The following is a 16034-nucleotide window of genomic DNA, read 5'->3' on the forward strand; positions in this document are numbered from 1 at the left end:
TGCTGGATAGAGTATTCTTGGATTCAGTCCTTTGCTTTGCATCACTTTGTAAATTTCCGTCCATTCTTTTCTGGCCTGATGTGTTTCTGTTGAGAAATCATTTGATAGTCTAATGGGAGATCCCTTGTATGTAACTTTCCGTCTCTCTCTTGCAGCCTTTAAGATTCTCTCTTTGTCCTGAACACTTGCCATGGTAATTATGATGTGTCTTGGTGTGGGTCTTTTCGGGTTCACCTTGTTTGGGACTCTCTGGGCTTGTGTGACTTTTTTCTTCCCCACCTCAGGGAAGTTTTCTGATATTATTTCTTCGAATAGGTTTTCTAATCCTTGTTCCTCTTTCTGTTGTTCTGGCACCCCTATTATTCGTACGTTGTTTCGCTTCATGTTGTCCCAAAGCTCCCTTAGGCTCTCCTCCTGTCTTTTAATTTTTTTCTCCAATTGCAGTACAGTTTGGGTGTGTTTTGCTTCCTTGTCTTCTAATTCACTAATTCGGTCCTCCGCTTCTCCTAGTCTACTGTTGATGCTTTCAATGGTGTTTTTTATTGCAGCTATATCGCTCTTCATTTCTTTTTGGGTCTTACATAAGTTTATTTTTTCATCTGTTTCTTCTTGCTTCTTGCATAAGTAGTTGATTTTTTCATCTGTTTCTTCTTGCTTCTTGCATAAGCTGTTGATTTTTTCATCTGTTTCTTCTTGCTTCTTGCATAAGCTGTTGATTTTTTCATCTGTTTCTTCTTGCTTCTTGAATAAGTTGTTGACTTTTTCCTCCGTCCGGTGTATGCACTCTAGTACCCTTATTCTGAATTCTTTTTCTGTCATGTTGCATGCCTCTGTATCACTTAGCTGCTTTTCTGGCGAGTTCTCCTTTTCTTTCCTTTGGGGGTTTCTTTTCCTACCCATGTTTGATCTCACTGACATATGTAGATGTTGAGTCGTTCAGTGGCTGCTCCCTGAGTGGCAGGGGCTCCTTGGGTAGTGGTTGCTGCTCGGACGGTTGCGGTAGCAGCTGCTTTCCAGTTGGCAGCAGCTCCTCTGGTGGGTGCTGTTCACAGCTGTGGTGGCTCTTCTGGCTGGTGGGGGGAGGCTTCATGTACAGTTGCTGTTCCTCAGACAGAGGGTGTGGTGATCAGGAGGCTGCGGTGATCAGGGGGCTGCTGTTGCTTGGATCTGCTGCGTTGATTTAAAGGCATAAAATACAACACAACGAGGCACATCGTACCAGGCACTGAACACAAGTATATTCACGATATTAATAACCCCAAATAAAGGTGACCACCCGAATTAAGAGAATTAGGGGATAAGGAAGAAAGAAGAGAAGAAGATAAAAGAGAGAAAAGAAAAGAAAAATAAGAATAAAACAAACAAAAAAGGAGTGCAAAAATAGAATTGGGAAAAAAGAGGGGGGAAAAAAGTAAAAAGAGAGAATGAAGTAGAAGCGGGGAAGAGACTATTTGTATGAGGAGCAAACTCCAATAGAACTGCCACTAATCTCAACAAATTCCAGCAACAGATCCCTGGAAATGAATGCAAACTACAAACCACCAATAATATCAAGAGGGGCAAGGGAAAACAGAAGCACAAAAATAACCGGGGGGTGGGGGGGGGGGGGGGGGAAGGAAAAAACCAGCAGAAAAAAAAGTAAAAGAAAAAGCAAAACAACCTCACAACCAGTCCTAAAAAAGAAAAGGAAAAAAACACAAAACAAAACAAACAAACAAATTTTAAAAAACCCCAATATATTCAACAATCAAGAAAACAATAGAAAGATAAGAGAAAAAAAATGTTTGGAAAGTGAAGAAGGATAAAGAATAGGTGTATAAGGATTTAGAGCAGTGGATTGGAAATAGGATATATAAGTAGGGTGGAATTAGACAGGGGGTAAAAGGATGGAATTAGGGAAGTCTAAAGCAGGAATAGGGTAAGAGAAACAGGACACCAAAAGGGAAAAAGTGAGGAAGAGGGTTTTAGCAAAGAGGTGAAATTGAGATAGGGAAAATTAATGCTAAAGGAACGATGAAAATAGAATGGAGAACACTAATCCCAAAAGAAAATAAAGAGAAAATAAAATGGCACTTTAAAAAATGGTAAAATGGTAGCAGTAATAATACTGGTTAAAAATAAAAATGTAGTAATTGAAAGGGTAAAATCAGGTGATGGAAAAAGAAGAAAAAGAAAAAAATTGGTTTCTTAGTAAAAAGGCGAAAAAAGAAAAAAAAAAAAAAAAGAAAAAATTTGCAGTAGTGATGGTCTTTCGGTTCTTCTACTCTTCAGCCTGGTTCGCCTTAGTCCTGCCAGGTATTTAGGAGAGTGTTGAATTTCCCTGCGTTACACTGTTCCTCCGTGTTGTAAATCAGTTCTGATTTTAAAGCAGGCCGTATTTGTGATCCAGTCTGCCTTAATTAGTATTCACCTAAGAGTCAGTTTGTGGCTCAGCCTCTGGGTGGCAGTGTTTTTGGGTTGGCCTCTGAGGCTATACAGCTTCTCTATCCTTTTTTAATCGTTACCCTGCTCTGTGTTGTTGGTGGGACTGAAAGTCCCTCTATAGGCCAGACCCTGGTAACTCTCAGGGACTAATCAGCTTATTTTAATCCTTTATCTCATACAGGGTGGAATCTGGGTGTGGCTGTGCTCCTTGCCTGGGGGGATGGGGGGAGGAATTCCACCCTCTGGAGAGAATGGCTGCCCCAGTCCTGGGCCCAGGGGTGTCTCAGCACTCAATTCGCTGCCACCTCCCCCAGCTCCCCCTCTCTCCTCAGCCTCTCCCCAGATTCCACTCGTCCGCACCTTCGCCCTCTCTTCAGCACAGGTGAGTGTCTGTATCCGAACTGTCCCATGAGTAGGGTTCAGTGAAAACAAATAAACAAACAAACACCGGCCGGCTGCGGAAACGCTCCTCTCTTACTGGTCTGGGAAACGCTCCTCTCTTACCAGCACTGCATGATCTGGGAAACGCTCCTTTCTTATGGGCACTGCATGGTCTGGTCAGTTCCTCAGGATGCCCCCTTTAGTCTCAGTTTTCCGAAATCACAAAATCCAAATCTCAAATCTCCTGGCGCCCGCAAACCTGCGGAACTCCTTTCCCCAGTCAGGGGCTGTGTCTGTCCCAAGAGACGTGGCTGTCTGCCATGCGGTCTCCCTCCGACCCTCTGGGCTCAGGTCTGGCAAACTTTCCTGCCCAGATCCCTGGTTTTTAACCTTTCCAGGGGAGCTCTGCCCTTCCCGCCTGCAAACCGTCTCACCAGCTGAGTAAATTCGCCAATTCGGGGTGGGTGTTATTAGTTTCAGCTGCTTACTCCGTTTGCTCCGGGACAAGACCTGGGACGCGTCTGCTTATATCGCCGCCACCTTGCTTCTCTCCTCAAACTTTCTTTAGTAATATAATCTTTTTATTTTTCAATAAAAATTATAAGAAACCTTTCTTTGTAAAACCAATCAAAGCAAGGGAAGAGGACTAGAGCACTCCCATGCCAGGCTTTCCACCAGACCCTCTGGCCAGCACCTCAGTGGGGCCTGGCAGCCCTGCAAAGCACAGATGGAGAGCCCTGGCCACAGGGCACTGAGAAACATTGAACATTTTCAACGAAATCGGATTTTCATATGAGAAAGACCAATTTGGCAAAAGTTCACAGGAGGTAAGGTTGACTAAGAAACATAAAATCAGTTAGAAGGTGATTCGTAGTGTCCTGGCAGAAGGTTAAAAGGTGAGTGCCTGGGGCATTTTAATGATAAGACTTGTTTTTCTATGTTGCCTTACATTTCTAAAACTCTATGATTTTATGATTCGTTCCCTGCTAAAACTGGATAGTACGAAACATCAGCCATCCAATTACCTGTCTGCCCATAAATTATGGTGTACATAACCACCATTTACTGGGATTATAGTATTGAGATGAAAACTACCCACTTATTGGGATAATATCTTAATGTTCTCCAAGGAATGCATTTTTTGGGTTCCCATGCTATTTTATTACAGTGCTACTAACTTACCACTTCTGTCTTTCAGGCCTGATTGGCCAACAGCAAAGCAACTTCTCGGTGACTCTAACTTTCTCAGAAGACTTTTAGAATATGATAAGGAAAACATAAAGCCTCAGATATTGGCAAAGCTTCAAAAGTATATTAACAATCCTGATTTTGTGCCTGAGAAAGTAGAGAAAGTATCCAAAGCATGTAAATCCATGTGCATGTGGGTGAGAGCCATGGACCTGTACTCTCGGGTGGTCAAAGAAGTTGAACCAAAGAGGCAGAAGCTCCGTGCCGCACAGGTACGTTATCTGTGTTGTGATGTTTTTATAGAATCAAAGGCCATAATCACCTGTCATTCAAGCTCCCTCTCTCATGCCCCCGGGACCCTAAGCAATGTAGATAGTAACAGTGCTCTAGTTTCTGTCTTAAAAAAAAAAAAAAAAATTAGCTAGCCTAGATTATTTGTTTCCACATGTAAAAAACCTTTTTTATAGCTTTTATTTATAGCTTTTGAATTTTGTGACATACATAAAAAGGCCTTCCTTACTTTGAGAACATAGGGAATTTGTCCATGTTTTCTTCAACAATTTTTAAATTTTTACATCTTGACCTCTTAGTTAATTTATTTTGTTATGATGAATGTGTTGGGTATCCAGCTTAATATTCTCCACATGAATTAAAGGAAAGCAGAGGGCTCTAGATTAAATTACGTTCTTTCCAATGACTTCTAGAACTTACCATTTCCAAACGTCTCACCCATAGGTTCAAGCAGAGGACTGGGAAAGACTTTTTCAGTAGGGGCCATGCTGGAGGCAGGAGTGAGCATGGTGCGTTCACATCAGGGAGTAAGACCAGAGAGATTGAGGATGTGAAGTAGGGGAAGATATAAGGTTGGTCCACCAGGGGGAGCCATGCGATGGAAGCCCCTTAATACCAGGCCAAGGCGATAAGGAACAGGGTTGTGATCAGAGACCTGCAGCCTTTGTGTTTTGGGAAGTCTGGCCTGGTAGAGGGTTGGAGAGGCAGAGCACAAGCAGGGGAGCCTGAGCAAAGGCGGCTGTCAGAGCTCCAGGCTGAGCCCAGCACCTGTTGGACATTTTTTAGGGCTGGGTGGGAGGCTGAGGACCAGGGGCACGTTTCCAGTCAGGACACTCGGTAGGGTTCCTGGAATTAGAGCAGGGCATCCCCAGGTGTTTCACTTTTGCTCCTGAGTCGACCCCTGAGAACCTGACATCAGGAGTGTCCTCATGAGTTGTTTACGATGTGCGGGGCTGTGGGTGAGTTTCACATGTACCATCTCATTTCATCCTCACCTGCTATTATCCCCATTTTATAGGTTAGGAAACTGAGGCCTAACAAAACCACCAACACACTCAGTTCACAGGTATTGACATAAGTAGAACTGGGCTGGGGAAGAATCTTTCTGGCCCCATAACTGGGGCTCTTAGCCACCTTGTAGCAATTTTTTTTTTTTTCCAGAAATGACCTCTAAAATCAATCCTCTTCCAGCAAAAAGGAAAATGAATTCTTAGTATGTTCACATTGCCTCTGGTATTTTTGCGGTCGCTTTTAGCTCGAGGATCAGATGTTCTATGTTTCCCTTTTCTAGTTACTCCCACCCTTGACAGTGCCCTCTGAGGCTCTGAAATCTAGCTTAATCCGCAATCAGAAGTGAGGTCCCAAGCAGGACGGAGTGGTCATCTAGTGGAGCAGGTTCCTGCAGGAACTGGGGCTGTAGAGCAGGGGTTGGCACACTTTTTCTATAAAGATTCAGATAGCCCAGCCGGCGTGGCTAAGCGGTTGAGTGTCCACCAATGAACCAGGAGGCCACGGTTCAATTAGAGGTCAGGGCACATGCCTGGGCTGTGGGCTTCATCCCCAGTGTGGGGCATGCAGGAGGCAGCCAAACAATGATGCTCATCATTGATGTTTCTATCTCTCTCTCCCTCTCCCTTCCTCTCTGAAATCAATAAAAATATATATTTTTTTTGAAAGATTCAGATAGTAAGTGCTTCCAGCTTTGCTGGCTCTGTGGTCTCTGTTGCAGTTACTCGGCTCTGCCTTTGCAGCATACCAACAGCCATCAGCACTGCACACATGAATGAGCATGGCTGTGCTCCGACATAACTTCATTTGTGGACACTGGGATTTGAATTTCATACAATCACCATGTGTTGTGAAATATTGTTCTTTTGACTTTTCTCCCCAACCACTCACTCACAAACCATACAAAAGCAGGCAGCAGGCGGGCACTGGCTCGCAGGCCGTGGTGTGCGGTCCCTGCTCCTTGAGAACTAGTCAGGAAAGATCAGGTTTCACCATTGCAGGGATATTGCATGTGTTTCATCGTTTAAAGTTGGTAATCCAGTGTAGTCACTGATTCACCCCAAATGCTTGGTAAATCTGTTTCTCTTTTCCTTCTAGGATTCATTTCATTGGACTTTGTTTCTGTTCTGTTTTCAGCTGTTGGCTTCTGCTCTTTTCTTACGGGATTTTATATTTGTTTCAACTTTGTATATTATCTCAAAAATGTTTGAGGACATGACAAAGGGAACATAAACCCTACTTTTTAAAAAATGAATTATAAGTGGGCAGATTTCACCTTCTTTGGGGGCCTATTCATGCATCGTTACTTCATTTTACTAGGCTGAACTTGACATTACTATGGCTACCCTGAAAGAAAAGCGAGCATTGCTAAAAAAAGTGGAAGATCAAATACAGGCCTTACAAGATGAATATGACAAGGGCGTGAGTGAGAAAGAAAGCCTGAGTAAGTAACTCGTAAAATGTATTTTGGTCAGGGAATGCCTGATTTTCAAAAGTAGACTTTTGTTTGTTTGTTTGCTTGCTTGCCTTTTCCATTGAGTTCTAGAAAGAGAAGAAGGCAGGTAAGAGGGGAAGAGAGAGAAACATGGACGTGAGAGAGACACATGGATTGGTTCCCTCCCACATGCACCCCCACTGGCCTGGCGAACCTGCAACTGAGGTACATGCCCTCGACTGGGAATCCAACCACAACCCTTCGGTCCTTGGGCCAACACTCTAACCCAGGGGTGGGCAAACTTTTTGACTCGAGGGCCACAATGGGTTCTTAAACTGGACCAGAGGGCTGGAACAAAAGCATGGATGGAGTGTTTGTGTGAACTAATATAAATTCAAAGTAAACATCATTACATAAAAGGGTACGGTCTTTTTTTTTTTTTAGTTTTATTCATTTCAAACGGGCCGGATCTGGCCCGCGGGCCGTAGTTTGCCCACGGCTGCTCTAACCACTTAGTCAAACAGGCCAGGGCAAAAATAGAAGGATTTTTAAGGCAGTCAGTCATATCTCAGCTTTCATTCAACATGCAGGACATAGTTCCATTAGACTAGTGCATTAAATACCTCCTAACATAAAATTAGAAGAACTGGAATATTGTATAGATTCAACTCCTATATGTGAATATGGCTTGTTGGGGGCATGTTACATTGTAACATAAAGCAACACATGCATTTGATTCAGAAAATAAGTAGATAACACAGAGAGAGTGCTTAAATAGTGCTCATTTCTACTATAAACAGAAGCAGGTGAATAAACTTCTATTTTAGGAAAAGATTAAGCAACATAATCTGATTTTCTTAAAATGTTCCAGCAAGGAATATGGCCCTGACAAAAGCACGTCTGATACGTGCAGGAAAGCTGACGGCTGCCTTAGGAGATGAGAAAGTTCGATGGGAAGAAACCATCAATAAATTCGATGAGGAGCTATCGAATATCATCGGGAATGTGTTCATAGCAGCAGCTTGCGTGGCCTATTACGGGGCCTTCACAGCCCAGTACCGGCAACTGGTGAGTACACGTGCCTTCTCTAAGGAGTGAGGAGAAGCAGCTGAAACTGGACTGGCAGAGGGAGGGAGGGGGCAGAGGGAAGGGGTCCTTTTCCTGAGTTTAGATGGAGTCTGTCCACTCTGGAGGTTCTCCACCCAGAAATTTATTTCTACCTCCACAGCCCTTCACCTCTCCCGTCAGCCAGTGATGGTCTACCCCTACCCTTTCCTTAACACATCCCTCCCCTCCTCTCCCTTTCCCTCCCTTCCCCTCCCCTTCCCTTCCTTTTCCTTCCCTTTCTTTTCCTGCCTTAGAAAGTTATTCATCACTTACATTCACATCACAAGAACTTGGGGGAAGAAAAAAGGGACAGGGAGTCCCCTACTATTATGATCAGAAGCGGCATCTAAAGTCAGCCTGAACTGGTGAGGCGGCTTCAAAGGACTAGGCAAAGCAAGGAGCAGGAATCTAAATGATCAGGAGTGATTTTCAAGCCATTTTTACGAAACGCCTCCCTAAAACGTATCACCCTTGTCTTTGAGTTGCAAAACCTAGTTAGCACAGGACTGATATAGACTCCGCAGGAGCCCAGTGGTGCCCCTGGGGACAGAGTGTTCTCTGTTGTGCCCGACTGTGCCCCTCACTGAAGGAGGTGACATGCCAACATCCCTCTCCCCCGACCCACTAACTGCTAGTAGCTCCCAGGGCCATTGAGTTAACCCCAACTTCTCCGCGTGCTTCCAGACTCTCCCAAGAGGGGCAATACACCCCTGATTGAAGACTACTGTGACTCTATGTCATTTACACATGAGGTCCAGCCCCGGGGGGTGACATGTCCAAAGGACCCCGATCTCGTGATTTTTAGTCCACTTCCTGTGTCCCGTGCTCCTTGCCAGGATGCCTGCCGAGCCTGGCGGGACTTCCCCCTAACCAACGTTGTGTGTGTGTCCTCACTCACTGAGGGTCCCTGTGCTCTACAAGTAAGCTCTCCTGCCCCTGCAGCTGATAGAGTGTTGGACCCAGGACTGTCAGTCTCTGGAGATCCCCATCGATTCTTCCTTCAGTCTCATCAGCATTCTTGGGGATCCCTACGAAATCCGGCAGTGGAACGCGGATGGGCTGCCCCGGGACTTGATATCCACGGAGAATGGCATTCTGGTGACTCAAGGGAGACGATGGCCTTTGATGATTGACCCCCAAGATCAGGTGTGTAACAAGTGCTTCTTCTGGTAAAGAGCGGCCTGTTGACTCAGCTTAACATTGTGCCGCCCATGACCGGTGCTAAAGTGGACTTGAACCGACTTCTGAGATCCTGAGATGAAGACCTAGAGGGAGTTTAGAGTCTTTTAGCCCAAGTCCCTCATTCAGTGGATGTAGAAAAGGAAGGCGACCGCGGGCACTGCATAACTTCATGTTGATTGTTATGGGATTTGTTTAAGGGATTGACCGTGACTCTTCTGTTTTCGTGGCGGGGAAGGGGGGCGGGCAGAAACTCATTCTGGTATAGTCCTTGTGCCTAAAAAGTCTGAGGAGTCAAAGCAAAGGAAGGGTCGGATGAGTTTTAGGGCCAGCCTGCCTAGAATTTACAGAATCCTGCTACCTGACTCCTAACCCCCTGGCTCAGATTGTACTCCACAGGGTTTGGAAAAGGAGCCATTGTGAAGGCAGAGAGATGGGTTGGAACAGCACAATGTGTTTTTATTTGTGAGGGAGTGGTGGTGTTATTTTTTTATGTTATCACTTTTACCTTTCAAACCTGTTTCTTGATTGAACAAATTTTCTTAATTTGACTTTTAAGAGCTTTCACCTCCTAGCCATTCATAAAGCTCTACAGCAAATGTCCTGCTCTGTGCTTTCTCGCCTAGGCCAACCGCTGGATAAGGAACAAGGAAATGAAAAGTGGCTTAAAGGTCATTAAACTCACGGATAGTAATTTCTTACGCACGCTCGAAAATTCCATCCGGCTCGGTTTGCCTGTCTTACTGGAAGAGGTTTGCTTTTCACGCTCCTTTTCTCCTGCCAGTCCCCAACTGCCAGGTTGTATCTGGCCCCCTATGTGCGCCCCATCGGCATCACGCCGAAGACACCTGTCAGGTCCACATTCAAGTTAGTCAAGCTGATTGCTTTGCTTCTTGAACGATACACTCGCACAGGGGGAGCAAGCTGTTCACTGAGGAAAATTCCCTGTTTGCAGACAGGGTTCTGGTGTTAAGTGGGATGGGCTCTGCTTTGGGACATGGCTGATTCTCAGGCCTCGTTGTGGCCCCTGGTGGTTAGCTGCCCCGAAAATTCGATGTAGCGGTGCCATCAGGGACTGTCCACCCACACTAGTGATCTGAAGCCAGTAAATCAGTCCAGGGGGTAGAAACATCACTTTCTGCTTAGATGTAAGGTCAGACTTAGATTGAGTGATGTGATAAGAATGAACTTCGGTGTTCTTGTTTTTTAAAGGGTATTTGTTGAGCCCAAGTGCTCCATTTCTTCGGAATCACTCCAAGAATGGAAGTTTTCGACATTGTTCACTCATTCAACACACGTTATTTGGGAATCAATGGCAAACAGTGCAGGGGAGTGAGATAGGGCAGCGGCCTGGGGACTGAGTGGGGAGGATTGGCGTCCCCAGGCCTCAATAGCTTACAATCTAGCTGGGGACAAAGACAGTAAACAGAGAAAAGAGAGAGGCAATGAGAGAAGGGGAGGAAGAGAACTTGTGATAGGGCTCTGCAGGGGCAAACCCAGTGCTCACATAGCCATTAAGGGGAGGGGAGAAATAGGAAATGAAGCTTCCATGTGTGGCCTGTGGCCTTGACCAGCACAGGGAAGTGCTTTAATGGATCCCAGGTCCTCATTCAAACCCTGACGTTACAGGAGAGGGTAAGGTCTCTCCAAATCTGATGGGCCACAGCTATGTTAGCCTCATCCTGGATTACTAAACCCCGGTTTACTTCATAACTCAGGAGGTCCTGAGGGAATTCCTTCTCTCACAGCAGCAGCGGAAAGAGGACTTTCTGCGATGTGCTGCCCTGGACAGCAGGGGCGGGGGGCAGGGGGCGCCGAGGTCAGGTTTGTCTATAGCTGAGTGCTCAGGGCCCCAGCCAGGAATGGGACGGCCGCTCCTGCCTTCAGTGATGTGGAGTCAGTAGTAGCATTACACACCTGGTTTCATTTGGCTGTTTAGGCATTTATAGGGGATATTTTTAAACTTTGTCTCCACCCATTCATGGTGTGAAATTGAGTTAGTCGATCTCAATCAGCATGTTTTTAATGAAATAGAACATAATTTAAATGTACAAAATCGTATCGTGAGTAGTAAGGGAAATTTCATCTCACAAACTTTTGTTTTAAGAGTTTCCATGCTTGGGTACCATGCCACAGTGTGATAAGCCTGTTAACTATTGATTACAATCAAATGTTGACAGCTCCTGGGCCATGGGCCCCCGCCGCGTGGATGCTGACAACGATGTTTGTCATGGGGTCTGTTGGCAATGTCTGCACGTTCAAGTGCTTACCAATAATCAGATTTGCTTGGGGCGGGGGGGGCGGGGGGGGGGGAGACAACTGTCTTATATAAGAGAGGTCCACAAATTTTTTCTGTAAAGAGCCAGATATTTTTGTTCGTTCAGGCCACATGCAGTCTCTGTGCAAACATTCTCGGAACAAATATTCTTCTTTGTTTTGCTTTGATTTGGAGGTTTTGTTTGTTTCTTTTTACCACCTTTTAGAAGGGTAAACGCCATTCTTAGCTCCAGAGCTTTACAGAAACAGGCCGCAGAGGCCAGATTTGGACAGCAAGCTGCGGACTGGCCACTCATGACTGGGAACAGCTGTGAAAGTGCACAGGAACTTTGTGTCTGGGGCCTCTGGGAGGACCACCCTGCAGGGACTCTCCTTTCTCAGCTTCTTTGTCCTGGGGATGAGCAATATGTTGCCCTCACGTGCTCTTATTTCCCTAGACCAGTGGTCGGCAAACTCATTAGTCAACAGAGCCAAATATCAACAGTACTTCTTCAAAGTAGACTCGCCCCGGCCGAAAACCGACTTCTGCGCATGGGCCACGAAGTTTTATTTTTTTATTTATTTATTTATTTTTTAAATCTTTATTGTTCAGATTATTACATTTGTTCCTCTTTTTTCCCCCCATAACTCCCCTCCTTCCAGCTCCCACCCCACCCTCCACCCTCACTCCCCACCCACTGTGTTCATCCATAGGTGCATGATTTTTGTCCAGTCACTTCCCGCATCTCCCACACCCCTTTTCCCCCCAAGAATAGTCAGTCCATTCCCTTTCTATGTCCCTGATTCTATTATAATCACCAGTTCATTCTGTACATCAGGTTATTTATTCACTTGATTCTTAGATTCATTTGTTGATAGATGCATATTTGTTGTTCATAATTTGTATCTTTACCTTTTTCTTCTTCTTCCTCTTCTTAAAGGATACCTTTCAGCATTTCATATAATACTGGTTTGGAGGTGGTGAACTCCTTTAGCTTTTCCTTGTCTGTGAAGCTCTTTATCTGACCTTCAATTCTGAATGATAGCTTTGCTGGATAAAGTAATCTTGGTTGTAGGTTCCTGGTATTCAGCACTTTGAATATTTCTTGCCATTCCCTTCTGGCCTGCAAAGTTTCTGTTGAGAAATCAGCTGACAGTCGTATGGGTATTCCCTTGTAGGTAATTGAGCCTCTTTCTCTTGCTGCTTTTAAGATTTTCTCTTTGTCTTTTGCTCTTGGCATTTTAATGATGATGTGTCTTGGTGTGGTCCTCTTTGGATTCCTTTTGTTTGGGGTTCTCTGCGCTTCTTGAACCTGTAAGTCCATTTCTTTCTCCAGGTGGGGGAAGTTTTCTGCCATTATTTCTTGAAATAGGTTTTCAATATCTTGCTGTCTCTCATCTTCTGGCACTCCAATAATTCTGATATTAGTCCGCTTAAAGCTGTCCCAGAGGCTCCTTACACTATCTACACACTTTAGGATTCTTTTTTCATTTTGCTTTTCCAATTGGGTGTTTTTTGTCGAATCTTTGGTTTGATTCTTGAGCTCCTCTGGTCTGCTATTGGGTATAATATTCTTTATTTCAGTCCGTGTATGCTTACTTTCTAATTTCTTTATCGTAGCATCGAGGGTCTCATTAGTTTTCGTGAGGCTCTGCACAAATTTATGGCAAGCCCTCAAAATTGCGATTCTTAGCTCCATATCCTCCATTTCTGTCATGTTTTTTTGTCTCCGCATCTTTTATGCTTTCTTGGTGCACCCCCTTGTGGTCTCTGTGCGCAGTCTTGTTCTAGCCAAGCCTTAATTGTTGTAGTTAACACTAGAGGGATTTGACCACCAGGCCGACTGGCTGTAGGAATCAGCTGAGCGGAAAACGTCTGTCTTCTGGGGAGGCGCTAATCCAGCCTTTGCCTGAGGCAATTGGCAAATGGCTGTGCGCAGGGCCTGGGCGGGGCGGACTCAACAGGGCGGGGGGAGGGAGCCGCTATGGCCGCTCTCAGTCCGTCCCCAGGGGCTCTGCCTCTCTGTCCCCACAACCGCTGCAAACCTCGGAGGGGCCGTAGCCAGACAGTCCCGCTTCTCCCGTTTGAGTCTGGGTCCCTAGAGACTCGCCCGGATCTGTAGCCCAGAGTCTGAGACTCACTCCTGATTGAAAACAAAAACCGCGCCCTCAGCCGCCAGCCCGCTTTGCGCGCGCACCACCTCACCACCGCACCACCGTACCTTTAAATTTTCCACACTACGCCTCCTCTGAGCGTCGGAATGCTGTTGTTTTTGCTTCTAGTTGAAGAGTCTCTCCTCAGCCAGCCTTCCTGTGGTTCTGGTTGATGTCCGTTCCGACTTTTAGTTGTATTTTTGAAGTGGTTTCTACGGCGGCAATCTCCGGTGTTTACCTATGCCGCCATCTCGGCCCCGAAGTTTTAATCGCACTGTACGTGCGCACCCGCACATGGTATTTTGTGGAAAAGCCACACTCAAGGGGCCAAAGAGCCGATTGTGGCTCTTGAGCCAAATTTTGCCAACCACTGAGACTATTAATAAAGCAATCACTGGAAAATGGACAGTTAGAGGTAGTGAGCAGATAGTGTGATATATCCATATGATCACTAAAAGACTGTTTGTTCAAAGTAAATGTTGAGGCCTAAGGAATTTGGAGAAGTTGATGTCATCCGTGTGTGTGTGTTGGGGGGTAGGGGGCTGAGGTACCAAATTACTTTATTTGAAGAAATGGTACAAATGAAAGGACATAAGTGGATGATTTGGTACAAGTTACCTAAAAGGTAGAGGTAACTCCAACATGCACGTTCTGCTGACCAGGGTGGTCACCCCCGTGGCTCTTTGATGGATTTCACCTGCTCATTCAGGTCATGAGTCTCAATGAAGTCACACAAATGGGGGTCATTTCTGTCACTGGCCAGTTTGTGCAAGTCCAGTAGTGACTGATCCACACTTTTCTCCCAAGTGTAATGCACAGTCCAGTGCGCTCAGCCCCTTCTCCCAGTCGTCAGGTTTGGTTTCTTGATATCCTGAGGGAAGATTCGGCCACCTGGTTGGTTCTGCAGCTTCATCGGTTTCTCAGCATGCTCCCTCTCTTCATAGCTTGGTGAAGAAAAGATTTGGCAAAGTTCTTCAAAGCCAGATCATGGTGGTCAAAGTAGTAAGATGTAGGAAGCCTGGAGCTCCAGGTTGATGTGGCGGTTAATGGCAGCCTGGGAGTCCTGGTGGTAGTACAGGCTGCGCAGAACTGGAATGCGGGGGCAGGAGGGGGGCCTTGGGGCATCCAAGGGCATGTAAGGAGGGGGCGGATGGCTGGATTTGAGCAGCTGGCTGGGATGAGGGACAAGCAGCAGGATCAGTGTTGAAGCAGTAAACCTTGCCAACTCTCCATGGAGACTAATGTCACCCATTAACTAATGTTTCACTTAACTTTTTCTGTATTTTTGTTTTAATTTTTAAGCTTAAAGAAACCTTGGATCCAGCTCTAGAACCCATTCTTTTGAAACAGATCTTCATAAGTGGTGGACGACTGCTCATTCACCTTGGAGACTCAGATATTGACTATGACAAAAACTTTAGGTTCTATATGACAACCAAATTGCCAAATCCCCACTACCTGCCTGAGGTATGAGCTGTGGGTCTGGAATTCCTAGCCTGAATGGATTACTAAAGTGTGACAGGTCTCTGACGTGTGGTGGATTCCCACCTGAAGGGACCAAGTCTTCCCCAGCTCCCTGTCCCCTCTCCAAGCCCCCCGCTTCCTTCCATCACCCTCCACTCTTGCTTCTCTTCTGAGTCCTGTTTCTGAGTCCAGTCACCCTTCTACTGGCCTTGTAGGTGGGACTCCAATCCTCCCCACTTGGTCCTCGGGCCACTGCCCACCTCACTCCCCTGCGCACCTCTTCAGCCCTCTCACCAGCTCCCTCATGGTCCATAGCTGCTCCTCACGTCACAGGGCACCACCCCCTGTAATCATTCCTCTCCCTCCTTCGGCACAAGGCCATCTATGCTTTCTTATTGTGGCTGATACATGACTCAGAGTTTAGTTGAGAGTTTATGGGAGGGGCGCTGTCCATGTTTAAGTGTGCAGACACCCACGGCACACAGCCCCAAACAAGGAAAACCCTGCTGACCGGCAACATCAGAGAATCATGATTCCGATGCCCAGTGTCTGTACTTGGGATCCTGGGCGAGGAGTCATCTTGTCCCCTTCCTCATGCTCTTAGACTAGTTGAGGGAGCTGTATGAACCCCTCTTCCATACACATGTCCCCGCACCACAGTAGGATCCAGAACCTCTACTCTTGTGCTGCAGAGCCCACAGCAGTCGCCACAACAATAAAGACAGCGGGGACTCCTCCCTTCCTTCCCAGGAGTGGCTCTGAGGAGCTCTCCACAACCCGACCCTACCCCTTCCACCGCTGCTCAACTCTGTGCTGCCATAGCTCCAGGCACAGCTGCACACTCAGCAGGGCCTACCAGCCCAGCAGATCTCCGCTTCTCTAATGGGGCTGGGACAGTTAGGGAAGGGACTTTACTACTTGGCACACATACTCACACACACACACACACACACACACACACACAATTTTTAAAGTATTTTTTATTGATTTCAGAGAGGAAGGGAGAGGGAGAGAGAGATAGAAACATCAATGATGAGAGAGAATCATTGATCGGCTGCCTTCTGCATGCCCCCTTCCCCACCCCACCCCGCCCTGCCCCGGGAATTGAACCCACAACCCTGGCATGTGTCCTGACCAGGAATCGAAC

General features: G+C 46.2%; 1 protein-coding gene across 4 annotated transcripts in view; it reads left to right on the plus strand.

Annotated features, from left to right (window-relative positions):
* DNAH6 (dynein axonemal heavy chain 6) overlaps positions 1–16034 on the plus strand; it is a 253702-nt gene that overhangs the window by 172705 nt on the left and 64963 nt on the right. For 3 of the 4 annotated variants that reach the window (XR_011473183.1, XM_070429592.1, XM_070429593.1), the window contains exons 52-57: positions 4004–4265; positions 6613–6736; positions 7599–7795; positions 8777–8980; positions 9640–9765; positions 14726–14890. Coding sequence is in view for 3 of the 4 variants with exons in the window: in XM_070429592.1 (XP_070285693.1) it covers positions 4004–4265; positions 6613–6736; positions 7599–7795; positions 8777–8980; positions 9640–9765; positions 14726–14890 (1078 nt within the window). In the remaining variant the exon portion in view is untranslated. The remainder of the gene's footprint in view (positions 1–4003; positions 4266–6612; positions 6737–7598; positions 7796–8776; positions 8981–9639; positions 9766–14725; positions 14891–16034) is intronic. The other variant, XM_070429594.1, reaches the window with a different exon arrangement.

Source organism: Myotis yumanensis, unplaced genomic scaffold (genome assembly GCF_028538775.1).
Source record: "Myotis yumanensis isolate MYYU_CA2020_CCGP unplaced genomic scaffold, mMyoYum1.0.hap1 SCAF_11, whole genome shotgun sequence".
NCBI classification, from domain to species: domain Eukaryota; kingdom Metazoa; phylum Chordata; class Mammalia; order Chiroptera; family Vespertilionidae; genus Myotis; species Myotis yumanensis.